At 39.5% G+C, this 13,449-nt stretch overlaps 1 protein-coding gene across 2 annotated transcripts; it reads left to right on the top strand.

Moving 5' to 3' along the window:
* Positions 1 to 53: 53 nt before the first annotated feature.
* LOC121898404 (Rab interacting lysosomal protein) lies at positions 54 to 13,366 on the top strand. 2 transcript variants are annotated; one of them, XM_042413438.1, is made up of 8 exons: positions 54 to 1,109; positions 4,306 to 4,429; positions 7,888 to 8,009; positions 9,492 to 9,677; positions 10,188 to 10,357; positions 10,558 to 10,680; positions 10,824 to 10,922; positions 11,951 to 13,366. In XM_042413438.1, exons 1-8 carry the CDS (start codon positions 771 to 773, stop codon positions 12,075 to 12,077), a joined length of 1,290 nt encoding a protein of 429 aa, XP_042269372.1. In that variant the 5' UTR covers positions 54 to 770; the 3' UTR covers positions 12,078 to 13,366. The 2 variants fall into 2 exon arrangements, with proteins under 2 accessions (XP_042269372.1, XP_042269371.1); XM_042413437.1 differs by having other exon boundaries at positions 4,303 to 4,429.
* The last annotated feature ends 83 nt before the right edge of the window (positions 13,367 to 13,449 follow it).

The following is a 13,449-nucleotide window of genomic DNA, read 5'->3' as shown; positions in this document are numbered from 1 at the left end:
GCTGTCATTTTTAAAGTAGCCAGAAAAAAGTGACGTATTGAAGTGAATTTTTACTGCAGAGGGGATTTTTTTCTTTTTCTTTTGCTTCCCTTTTCAGATAAGCCAGGGGTCAACACCACCTCCAGTGAGACTTGGTTAGGTTTCAGTGACACACACACAGCCTTTTTTTACTCTGACATACTGAAGTTAAACTGTTTATACAGCTTTCTGCCTCAAGTAACATAAGTAGTTTTGAAGATTAGTTTACTTATGTGATTGACATTTATTAGACAGTAACAGTTCAGCATTTCTGACTGCAGATTCACAGTGGAAATTAAATTTTCACGCTCTGCTGCATGCATCAGTATGCTCGACCTGGCAGGCGAGTTTCTGCATGTAGCTGCTGTGTTTGTACTCGAATTACATTGGTCAGAAAAGTAGGAGGATCCTGCAGCGAGTAGAGACTGCAGGAGAACTGTCCAGCCTTGTAATACAGTGCATTGCAGAGTACTCGATGTACTTGCATTTGTATTTGTTCGCTAGGTTAACGCGACCAATGATACTTTTATATGACGTGGTGTTGTCGGAAGAGGAGCAACAGCAGCAAGTTCAGGCGTGTCGGTAGTGTGGGCGCAAATTGAACTTTACAGCAGTTTTTTTTATTGCTGTTTTCACTTTCATAACCATCTTGTTTTACGGTTGACTGATGTGTCGCGTTGACGAGCCACTGTCGGTTTCGATATAGCTGATAAAGAGCATGTGAAGTGAGCTGCTGGTGACCGGTTTCAGAAATGGAGGGACCTGCATCGCACCCAGAAACCAAACCCGCAGAGAGCTGTTTTGACAGGACCTTCTCGGCTTTAACTGTGGACAATGTGTACGAGATAGCCAAGCTGATCGGTACCGAGGTGGAGAAACTCATCGACGGCTATGGCAAAGACAGCGTCGAGGGTCTGGTGCCGAAAATTGTGAAAGTGCTGGAGCTGTTGGAGAGTTTCGCGTCGAGGAACCACGCACACAAACTGCGGGAAGAAGAGCTGCTCAAGACCTTCGAGACGATTCAGCTGCAACAGCAGAAGAAACGTGCGGGGAAGGAAAGCGACGAAGGCAAAGATAAAAATGAAATACAGGTGAGAAACATGGCAGCTTTTAATCCTCCCCAGCATGTTGTAAACACCGTATAAACACTGTGTTATAACGTTGTAACAGTGCTTCAGTTGTAACAACGGATACAATACAGTTGCTCTGTGTCGTCGTGACAGACATGTAGCATGTTGATAGGCAGACCTTCCAAATGTGGCGAAAACGTTGAAGAAACAGGCGTCTGTGTGGATGTATTCAGACAACCTGGAAGTGAAATTACTCACTGTTCTCGGATTTGATTACCTGATTCACCTTTCGAGGTCACACGTTGACGTTATCTGCTATCATACTGTACAGCCATACTGGCTAACCCGAAACAACAGCCATGCCGCTCATTCAGTGTCGTCAAGGCAACCGTGACACAGTCTGTTTAACCGCTACTGTTATTTAGCAAACGCTGTTTTCTTATTTTTAAAAAAATATATATTTTATAGACTGTCAGTGGGGATATGTAAGATTATTTAACGTTTACTATTTTGTAACAGTGTTTATGTTACCAACGTTTTAGTAAAGCAGCGTCTAAAGCGACGCAGTTAATTTAGCTTTTTTTTCTCCAGATTTCGCGAAATCCGCCCTCCGCCACCTCTGATTGGCTGGTACTCGTTGCCTTCGTTGGTTAGGCTGGTTAGGTTTAGGCCATGGATGTATAAAGAGAACTGGATACAGGAACAGCTTTGAAGTAAGTCTATCTGCAGACTCGCAGCATCCACGCGACACACCCACTTTACTACATAACACGCCCACTTGGGCACGCCCAAACGCACTAAAAGCGACAATTTACGCGCGTCGTTTGATGCTCCTATGGCGCACTGCAGGCATCAGATTTGAAATGCCAGCATCACAGCACCAACACTGATTTGTCCTTTTGTTCTTTGTATTAACTGCTGCTTTAGTTGGACGCAATGAATGAATGTAGAGGAGAAATTCAGAGGAGGAAAAATAAACTAAATAACTAATTATTTGTGCTGTAGAACGTAACTGTCGTGAATTAATTAGAATATAAAGTTTTATCTCTCTCATTTACTGGCTTTGTTCTCATTACTGCTAACTCTCCTCGCTCGACCACCGCTGCGCTGTCTGGCTAGGTGCTCAGCTGGCCAATGCTATCTCTCTTTTTTGGCTGCAGAGAGAACAGCTTTGGTCGCTGGGTACTCATTTGACGCTCCAAAATCGAGACAAGATCGGGGTTGTCAAGGCAGTTTAACGCGCCTCATAATGCTTTTGGTACGTGTTCGGCCTTCTAAGACAATGGGTGTACTTCCAAACATGCCCGTCAGACGCTTTTGGGCCTTTAGTGGTCAGGGGTGTGTGTCATGTAGCAAAGTGGGCATGTCATGTAGTAAAGTGGGTGTGTCATGTAGGTTTAGGGTAAGAATATCAGGGTCAGAGCCAGTCAGAGGCAGAATAGGGCAGGTCTTTGCCGAATGCCTGTGGGGGAAAAAAATGTTTTAGCTTTGGCGCAGCGTGATGTTATAAAATAGTTGTGGAAAAAGTACTCAAGTTAAAGCACTTGTGGGAATATTATTCAACTGAAGTAAAATAAGGAATGCCATCATGTAAAAGTACTGAATCACCAAGTGAAAGTTCACTTATTATTAAACTTATGTGGGGCTGCAACTAAGCTAACTGTTATTTTCATTATCGATTATTTTTCTCGATTCATCAAAGACAATGGTGAAAAATGTCAGAAGCGTGTTATAACTGTTTGAGGGTGTTATTTTATGCTCCTATTAGCAGTTAATGTGCAAAAGCTGAATCTACACAGTAAATAAACAGAGAGAAAGTTTCATATTCTCTCTGAAATGAAATGGAGTAAAGTATAAAGTGTCATAAAATAAACATAAGCCATGTTAAAGTGCCAGTGCTCCAAAACTGTTAATTTCACATAACAGCTGTATTTGAATAAGTATGCTTTTTTACTCTCCATCTCTGGTAATATTGCATTTTACAGTTCATGGCTCAGTGTTATGAAGTCTGAAATATTATCATTATGATTATTAACAATATTTCTATAAATTAATATAATATAATATTATGCTATATTATATTAATATTAAGCTAAATAATATAGGTTCATTCTCAGTCATTCTCTGCAAAAACCAACAGCTGCTGGGCAGATTTACTGATAAAACATTTAGCTGAAAATAAACAATGACTACAATTAAATATATTAAATGTATGTCTTTCATTTTCTTCAATTTAAATGAGCTTATATTTAATATCTAGCCTACAAGGAAAAACAAACAAACAAAACCCCAAAAGGCTGCAGGAATTTCAATGGGACATGTGAGCTGTTGTTGACTGAGAGAGAGAACAACCTGCAGGTGTCCACTGATGGGACGTCTCTTGTTTTGTTTCCATATTTAACAGCCACATAACACAAGTATGACTTTGGGAATGTGTGACACCACAATGAATGCACACAGACAATGATTGATATTCATCATCCACAAGCAGACAAAATCTGTTGGTAAACCATGTTAGCCAAGTCGTGTTCAGTCTGATGTGAGTTTTATTGTCCAGCTCAGATTCAGTTGTCTGTTTTGAGATGTTTCAGCTTTTATTTGAGCTGGTTTTTTGTGTCAAATTTTTTCCATCATTGCTCTGACGCTCACTGCTGAGCTCCTGCAAAACTTCAAAGCTGGAAAGCTTGTTGTGTTACTATGACAACTGGCAGCAGTGACTTGTGATGTCAGCTGTGACTACCTACATAGTTTTTAAAACAGTGATTTTTATATGTAGTGCTTATTTATTCTGTTTTAATATGTTTGAAAATGTAACATAAAGTCTAGTTAATGTAAATGTTGCAGATTTTTTTGTGATGTGGTGAAATGTTATTAAAACACACAATAGATGAACAATAATATGATTAATCTCGCTGGACTCCTCGCCCGTCCCACTTTGGGAATCACTGCAGTAGACAAGCCAGTGTTATAATCATTGCTAAGAGAGTATATTGAGAGGAGTGGTTCTGGGATCAGAATTTGCTGTTGAGATCTACTGGAACCTTTTCAACAAAACATCTGTGGTGACTTAACAACAGAACGACAGACCCAACCTGTTCTGCTGAATGCACATTCCTAGAAGAGAATTTAACAGCACAGTTACATCACATCATGTTTATTCTGAAAGTTTTAGTATCCCTCATGTCTCTGAGGTTCTGGCTTCTGTCCTGTCTAGCAGGAGCTGCAGCAGAAGGAGCAGCAGTGGAAGAGGAGGTGTGAGGAGCTTCAGGTCCAGGTACAGCAGCTCCAGGTGGACAGAGAGGAGCTGCAGAGCAGACTGAAGGGCAGTCATGCACAGGAAGGTATGTTCCAGGATTTTCTGTTCAAGACAAATGTTAAACATGTTGCCAGTTTTTAAAATCTGGATTGTGTTCACTAAAATGCTGCTCAAATCAGTTCCAAAAGGAGGCGTTCACTGTTTGACACTATATATTGTTTATAGCCCTCACATGACAGTGTAAATCCCACCTCTAGTGGAGATGTTACCACATGAACCTTTCATAAAGCCTGAGGGAATCCTGGGTAATCTTTTCCATCTGTGAGAGTTGAGTAGACATTCAAAACTGAAAATATTTGCGCAACCTGGTAGCTGAATAGTTACTGCACATGACACATAACTGCAACATCACTGGTTCGATTCCAGCCTTTGGTGTGTGTTGTACCCATCTCTCTCTCCCCTTGTTTCCTGTCGGCCATTTCACTATCCTCTATCCAATAAAGGCAAAATGCCAAAACCCTGAAAATGTCCGGGCCTTAGAAGATTTTAAGATGGCTCTTAATCCCCAGCGTTGGTTGTAATAGTTTTTAGATAATGTAAAATGAATAAGTGCAAAGATCACAAAAATAGTTGAGCATGCTTAATATAAATGGTTTTCAGAGGCACTGTAAACAGCAGGGATCTCCCAAGCAGACTTGGATTTAGTTTCATCACCGTACCACTCCTCTCCATGAATGCAAATGTATGTAAAACGCATTAACTGTGAAAAAGCATCTCCACCAGTTACAGCATAGATTCAAAGCAGCTGGGTTGCAGTTGTATCTGCCGTGTTAATGTTTTGGTTTTTTTTTAAACATAAGGCAGAAAGCAGTCAAACTGGTCGTTTCAGTGTTTACAGTGCAATCATTTTGAGAGATTAAGCAGTACAAGTTCTCACTGTTAGGAGAGGACTCAAAAATGGTTGTATTTCCACTTGGTAGATAATATTTTATGTATTTATTGATGATTCCCAACATGTAGACATCATCCCCTAGTAATGTGCACCAGAGGGTGGAGTCGCTTTGCTGTCTCGTGTTTTCTTGTACTGACAGGAAAACATGCTGCCTTGATCATTTTGTGATTTATCTGACAAGAGGTCATGTGGCAGGTGAATGTAACCATTCATTTTATGTAATGGATATGACTGCTACAACAGGCTCCCATGCTTCCTTTGGCTGCAGTGAAGTTTTAAGAGACTACAGTATGTGGTTTAACCTTTTACCACCCACTGTTCTGCCTGTAACATGCTAGGATTATGAATAACCTTAAACAGTCTGCTAATACCAGGAAACGTTAAATGAATGTGAAAATGTAATATATGTATTGACAGATTAAACTAATCTTTTTGGTCATTAGGGTCAAACCAACTATTTATTAATTAAATTAAAATGTGCTATGTGAGGATGGGTATCATTATTGGGAAATGAGATTTTGGTCATATCGCCTGTGGGGGAAATGTTTGTGTTCCACGGGTCATTCTCTGGTCATTTTCTATCCTGGGAGCAGAAGGTCATGACCCGTCTATTTCAGAGCAGTTCATCTCTGTCCACTGAGGTTGGCTTGGATATACACTCGTCTTGATAAGGCTGGCTGTCTCCTGTGGCAACCAAGGTCAGGTTGAGATATGTTGTGCTTTGTGCAGACGGTCTCCTTTTGGAATGGATAGTAAGTAACCTGTGTACAGACTACGTGACTTCAGTTAACGCCAGTCAGTATAGTGTCTTGTTTATAGTTCAATAACAAATAGGGGCATAGATGTGTGAAGAATAACCTTATTTGGAGGTAATAAGTGCAAGGATTTGGTGAAGGGTTTAAATACTGTTGTCTGGAAGTAGACGGTAGAATTGAGTGGCATTGCACCGTGTTTCACAGTCACACTGTTTTCTGTTCTCCTCGATTGAGCTTCAATAAATGTTGCGTAAGACTCCCAGAACCGGTCTCCTGACGAGTTCTTCACTTTGGGTATAGCAATACTTTACTCCAGTCTTACTTAAGCATATGGTATCTCAGAATGTATAAAGCAATCCAACAATGTAATGATCAGAAATAGTTCACATGTTTTAACTAAAGGTGTGAAGACACACTTTTATTTTAAGTCTAAAGGGTCAGTTTATGCTCAGCGACCATGAATCGTATCTAAATATGCAATAGATGTGATAGCTTTGGTTTTATTTGTTCAAGGTCTGAGATATCCACGTCAGAGATTTTTGCCTCCAACTCAGTACAATAGAAGTTGTGATATGTTTGCACTTTAAAAAATACATGTGAAAAACTCAAGAAAAATGTCCAAACTTAACAATGTCCTATTCTAGATATTCTAAATAATCCACAGACCTCACTGTGAACTGCTACTACTTTCTACCTCCTATTTAAGGTCTGTGGATTGTTCAAATTAACAGGCAAGTCGCATAAAATGTTGGCGTTGAATTCTGCAAATGTAACTATTCAATGCTGTGAACGCCACAAACAAAATTCTGCTTACCTCCACATGCTGGGATGGTGGCATGTTCAAGAGATTCATATCTCAAAACCTCAGTACTTATGCATACAAAGATTATGGGACATTATTTCTATTATCTGTGCCAAAAAGCTGAAATAAAAGATGAGATCCAAAAAAATAAAAAAAAATCTTGGTACATAAAACTGAAACTATCTGCATGCATAGATAATATTTGTTTTTGTGATGAGGGTGAATTGACCCTTCATTACTGTGCTGTCTACTGTTCTGTGTAGATTTCCTCAGTTTCTTGAAGGAGACATGGTCTTGATCAAGTTTGAAGTAATCACACTCTGACGTCTGTCTACATAGTTTCATTTTCTCAGAAGTTTCAGTCTTATTTTTTGCCATGTACGTAGTAGGAATGAAAATATTTAGCTCTGTTGATTATTTATATCGTTTACAGTCATTATTCCGTTTTCTGCATTTGTTCTGCATTTGTCTTGGTTGTTTTACTGCATGATAGATTATGCAATGCTACAGATCAGTAAAGTGCCTTTATCAGCCATCATTGAACTATATAATGTAACATAATAAGTAGAGCTGCAAGGATTTGTCGATTAATCAATAATAATAATAATAGTTTTGGAAATTTCTTAAGCAAAAATGCCAAAATTGGCTGTTTTAAACTTCTCAAATGTGATGATTTGATGCTTTTCTTTGTTATACGTGATAGTAAACTGAATATCTTTGGGTTTAAAGCTGTTGTTCGAACTAAACAAGACAGCTGAAGACGTCACCTTTGTAAAAGACATTTTTCACATTTTATAGACCAAATGATTAATTGAGAAAATAATCAGCAGATTAATTGATAATGAAAATAATTGTTAGTTGCAGCCGTAATAATAATGATATAAATGTAATACAATACTGCTTATCCCATACCTCAATTTATTCATAAATAAAAGACCTTTACTCTAAAAACATAACATAAATCATCTTAGCCAGCCGGACTTCTGTTTTCTTTATCTTTCCCTTTGTGTGTGTGTGTGTGTGTGTGCATGCAGACCGAGTGCAGCGGCAGGAGCGAGAAGTGATGCTGAAGCTGAAGGAAGTGGTGGACAAGCAGAGAGACGAGCTGAGGGCCAAAGTCCAGGAGATATCCACCATTTCCAAAGAAGTGGAGGCGGTAAGGAGACACACAGCCATACAGCGTGAATGACAATGCTTCTGCTCAAGCACAATAATACATTCCTTAAAAGGCACACAGCAGCACTCACATGCATTTATGTGAAATAGTCGGGTGTTACAATTGAACTGAGCTGGTGGGAACCTGGGTGACGGTTTCTGGACTTAAGAGCAGATGCTGTCATCTTTGCCGTTGTGCATGACGCCTATCATCATGTGGACACACACACACTAATATTTATGGCCGTAGCTACAAAGGTCAGTTTCCTGACTTTCCTCACAATGGTGTTTATTATTTTACAGTTTGCAAGTTTTATAATATTTGAACATATTGAGACTTGTAACATACACACATAATTACAGGCATCACATGCAGCATCAAAAGAGAAGTTACATCATGTAAACTATGCCGATAAACACACTGGAAAACAGGAAGTGTGTTAGCTATCAGGGAAAGAGAGAAGAGATTATCCACACAAGTTACTGGTTGAGGATTAAGCTGCACTTGAGACAAGTCTGAGCAGCTACTTTGTGTTTGTGTGTGTTCGCACGTGACTGTGTGTGTGTGTGTGTGTGCATATACCACATGATTTAAATAGCAGCCATAACTGGGTGTGTATTTGGTAATGCTGTGCTCTTTGCTCCCAGTCAGTCGACTTGACTGAAAGACAGAAAAAAAACAGCTCATGGTCAACTAAACTAGTTTCTCTGTTTGCTCAAATGGAAGCCTGGAATTGTTTTCATCCTTAAAATGAATGCTACACTTGTTTTGTCATTGTGTGGTTTCATTATTGTCTCCCTCCCACAGATTTTTGGTGTGAATCCTATGCATGCAGTTCATGGATTTCACCCCTCTCCTCTACCACTGTTACTATCAGCCATAAAACAAATACAGATACAGATATATTGTTTTATTGACAGGAACTAGTTCTGCCCTGGCTTGTTACTTTTGGGTTTAACTGTATTTATCACTGATGGGAAATATGGGAACTGTCTATTTAAAGGTCCAATAAATGGTATTTAGCCTCATTGGATGTAAGCAAACAACTATTTGCTATGTAAAGATATAGTGGAGTAATGGTGACCTGAGCAGTGAATGAAGTCACACTCCCTCTTCTTTGTTCTTTGTTTTGGTGGTTGTGTCACAAACTTTCTCAAATTACAGCTAAACAGTACACTGAAATATGTTTCTGAAAACATTCGAGGTGAGAAATAGGCAATGTAGTAACAGAATCTTGATCCATATTTGATCAGCACTGCCTAGTTTGATAGTTTGATCTGAGTTTCGTGAGCTGTCGGTTTTCTCTCTTTTTTTCCATCTTAATTGAGTAAATGACAAACACGTTTGTTTTGGTCTAAGATGTTGGTGCTATAGTGCAATATGTAGTGCCTGAATGTTGTGTATTGCTACTTAAACTTCAAACCTGTTTAGTAAGTCTACTCACTATTCATGATTAAAAATTAGGCATCTTTGTGTGTGTAGCTCCAGGAGCAGTTGGACCGCTTCATGAAGATGAACGCGGAGCTGCGACACAAGCAGAATGTGCTGCAGGCCCAGCTGAAGAGCACCGTGGAGAGGAAGGCCGACATGGAGGCTGACCTGAAAGAGAAAACCAAAGAGATAGAAAACCTCCAAGCACAGCTGGACAGAACCAACAGCAACAACCCAGTATGCATGCTTCTTACAGATTATTACTGCTACTTACTATTATTACTATTTAGGTTGCTTTTATATTATGTACAAAGAAGTACGTCACAGTCTGCACATGTATAAAAGTTTGCTAAATAAGGTTTTTTGAATTCAAAGAAATTTTAAATACTTTTATTTACATTAGCAAAGAAATCTCACTCAGCTGCAGGTCAAAATAAAAATCTGGGACTTTTGTTAAGTTTGCTTTCTTTATGGGTTGTTGAGTCATAGTTAGTGTCTGTATATGAAATGAGTGGAGGTAAGAAGCCATGTCTACAGAGGGATTTTTTTTATACCATCTCATGAAATTAGGTTTCATGAGAACTCTGCCGCTTCACTCATTCTAAGATGTTCTGGACAAGAGCTGAATCTTAACTCAAGTTCCACTAACTAAAATGCAAATGTGAAGCTTTTTCTTCCTCTAATGAGCTCATGACATGACAGCTTGCTGTTTGTTTGTTACCTGATGACTCTCTGTTCTCCCATCAGTCCTGTCTAAGTCAAACAGCTCGGGAGTCAAAGAAAAAGTCATCGGTTGACCAGAAGGACCCCGATCAGCCGTGCTTCACCAAGAAGGAGGTGCGCGACATCATTTTTGAGAGGAACGAGCTCAAAACCAACCTCTTCCTGGTGCAGGAGGAGCTCAGCTACTATCAGAGGTGTGTCAAGTTTTCAGTAATAATTCTAGTAAATTGAGATTGGTGTAAACGCTCCCCACATGCTCACAGGGCTACTTTGGAGTTAGGTTAAGAAAAAGAAGAGCTGACAGGTGGCCTTTAAGGTGCTGTTGCATCATTGATACCAGTAAGGCATCCTTGCCAATCTGTTTGAAATTAAATTGTTTGTGTTGTTATTGCAGGGAGATCCTGAATGAGGAGAGGTGTCCAGGCTTCCTCTTAGAAGCCGTGCGCTCAGCCATCAAAAAAAGGAGAAAGCTCATCAAGGCAAAGATGCTCGGAATTCCTGTGAATGACTGCAGCAGGTCTCTCTTACACACACACACACACACACACACACACACACACAACACATTGATCATTTCCAAAAAAATGTTCAGAAGGCAGTCGTTGTTACACACAGACCCATTTTGTTTCACCCTTTGATGGTTTTACTTTCTATCTCCAGTGATGAGGAAGACAAGAGTCCTCTGTTTGGGCAAACAGAAGTAGACGGCACGGAAGTAGACAGCTCTGACAAACCAGCAGAATCACGCATTCGAAACCTGTGAGTACAACTTCCACCTACACTGCACTGCTCAGACTTCAGCAGGATGAAACATCAAAAAGCCATAGGTGATGTGCTCTCTCCGATCTGATCTGAGGTTTTTGCTGGTGGTGGTTTTGTAATTTAGCTTCAGCAGTCCCTGCTCATGACCTGATTTGAGACAATCTTAAAGAACATACTGTATATGTTTCCCTGCTTGCTTTCCTTGCTTTGCAGTGAATTAATGAGAAATAAGTGAAGTTACTTGAGTCCTGCGCAAGCCTGTGATCTGTTATTACATTTGTAAAATACACTTAGACTCATTATGTGCAAATTTTAACTGTCTGGTCACCTGATGTTGTTTACACCTTTAAAGTGGGTTTGTCTCCTTGAAATGAGAAGAGGAGGTTAACCCACTTTTAATTTGGTATAGAGGACGGAAATTCCCAGGAGATAAGATCTGCAGAGACAAACATCTAATTTACCAAATAACTTTTGGGCAAAGGAGTCTTTGTCATTGAGAATTCATGCATTTAATTAAGTAATATTGTGGTTGCATACCTTGTGCCTGGTTAGGACCAAGAATGCAGTCATGTTAAGATGTGTTATGGGTGCTATATTAGACTTTGAGGGTGGCAAGTTGGGATAAAGGTTGGAAACAAACTGTGGATATCATGTTTGCATAATACATGCTGTAGCAAACTAGTGTTTCTGCTGCCTGTGTCTTTTTTATCTCTCTACAAATGATGTAATTCAGACAGACATCGGATTATCTGAAATAAAGTAAGAAATAAAATTTTCTTTGCCCAGAATCTCCAAAGAGAAACATAGATTTCAACACTCATTAAATGCAAAGCAAGAAAAATAGAAAATGAAATGGCCAGAACCATCGCTGCTATTAAAAAAGCAGATCTGTGAACCAGAGCATGGTTTCATCTCTCGCTGCTGACACCGTCACTGCCCTGAGATCCTCGTCAATCCTGGGATATATTTAGCTGTAATCCCTCACAGCAGATCTGACCTCATCTTTTCTACTCTGTGTGCTGCAGCTTCGGCTTCTTGACGCGGTCGGGCAGCGGGCGGAGCCCCACCCACATGAGCAACTCCGCCTCCAGCTGGGAGATCATCGGAGACTCGGAGGCCAATGAGGAGCGGGATCAGCGGCCGTCTTCCTGAGCCCGGGATCGACCTGAGAGCACCGGCTGTGAGATTTCTGCCTGTTGTGATCTGAAACAAACACTCTCCTTCCTTATGTCACAGCTTCTCCTTCAGCTTGTAACAGAAAATCTGTTGCGGCTCAGGAAAAAGTTAGATGGACAATTGAATGCCCCAACGTTACCACACATAAGCACTATAAGGAAAGAGAAAGTGTGAATATTTTTATAAGCAAACTGACCTGTTTCTGTCTTAAATCCTTTCATTTCCCCTTCTCCAAATGTTACTCTTGTCCTGGCTTAGTCTCCTTAGAAGAACAGTCTCCAACTACAGCATATGCAGCAGTATTAAGAGTAATACTTAGTAATACTTAGTAATACTAGACTCAAGTATTCACACAACAATCATGTTACTCTCCATTATAGAGAAGGTTTTATTGTTGGCCATGTAATTCTTGAAAAATATGTTATTACTTATAGGTATTTATATAAATCCTCAAATGTTATAAGAAACCAAAGATATTACTGAGATACAGTATATATTCTAGTAAAGTGGGAACTGTGTTTAATAAGCACATATTTGTTCCACAAAACAATCAACATTTTACCACAAAGTTATCATGAAACTTTTACCTCAGTCTGGGTATTTCTAAGCTGTGTGTTTGCTCATGTATTGTTCATGATTTAAAGCACTTTTATACTCAAGGAAAAACAAACTTTTAGTCATATGATTGCCAGTCTCTTCCATTTGAGCAGTGAGTGTATTTTAACCCCATAAGCCTTAACTTGCTGCTTGTATTGTTAAAAATATATTTTCTTAATTTTCAGTCATCGGTAGCTGGTGTGTACGTCATGGTGGTGCCATACGTGTGTGCGTGTGTGTGTATGCACACATGTTCTGTTGGTTACGTGACAAGGAAGATATGTGCTTCCTTGTGGAAATGAGAAAGTGTGTGTGTGTGTGGTTTTTTTTTTTTTTTTTAAATCCCCACCACGTTTATCTGACAGATCATTAAGTCTCCACATTTTCTGTCTGACTGCTCTGTTCCCTCTGAATGTCTGACGATAGCACTACTCAGACTGGTGGTATTGTATTTGTTAAGAGAGACAATGTAGGACCCTCCAATCAGAACATGTTTTCCTACGATACAGTGTTTGCAATTTATTTTTGTAAGCATGTTTTTGATGGAAAGTTTTATGAACATTTTTGCTGACAAAAACAGAGATGCCATGTGAGTGGATTTTAATGAAACTGTGATAAAAACACTGATTTTCTGTAATAATGAGATTCAATAAAATCCATTAAACACAGACTTGTATCGAAAAATTAAATCATCTTTGTGATTTTTTTTCTTATTTGAGAAAAAAGATGCAACACTATATGTTGCTGCTGT

Source organism: Thunnus maccoyii, chromosome 6, assembly GCF_910596095.1.
Source record: "Thunnus maccoyii chromosome 6, fThuMac1.1, whole genome shotgun sequence".
NCBI lineage: Eukaryota > Metazoa > Chordata > Actinopteri > Scombriformes > Scombridae > Thunnus > Thunnus maccoyii.
Note: the sequence above shows the minus strand (reverse complement) of the source record. Positions and strands in the feature narration are given on the sequence as shown.

Excerpts from the sequence above, each read along its gene's own strand:
- LOC121898404 (XM_042413437.1), top strand. The coding sequence starts at position 771 with ATGGAGGGACCTGCATCGCACCCAGAAACCAAACCCGCAGAGAGCTGT. Across the intron at positions 8,010-9,491 it reads TTTCCAAAGAAGTGGAGGCG|CTCCAGGAGCAGTTGGACCG; the intron begins GTAAGGAGACAC and ends TTGTGTGTGTAG. Across the intron at positions 10,923-11,950 it reads GAATCACGCATTCGAAACCT|CTTCGGCTTCTTGACGCGGT; the intron begins GTGAGTACAACT and ends TGTGTGCTGCAG.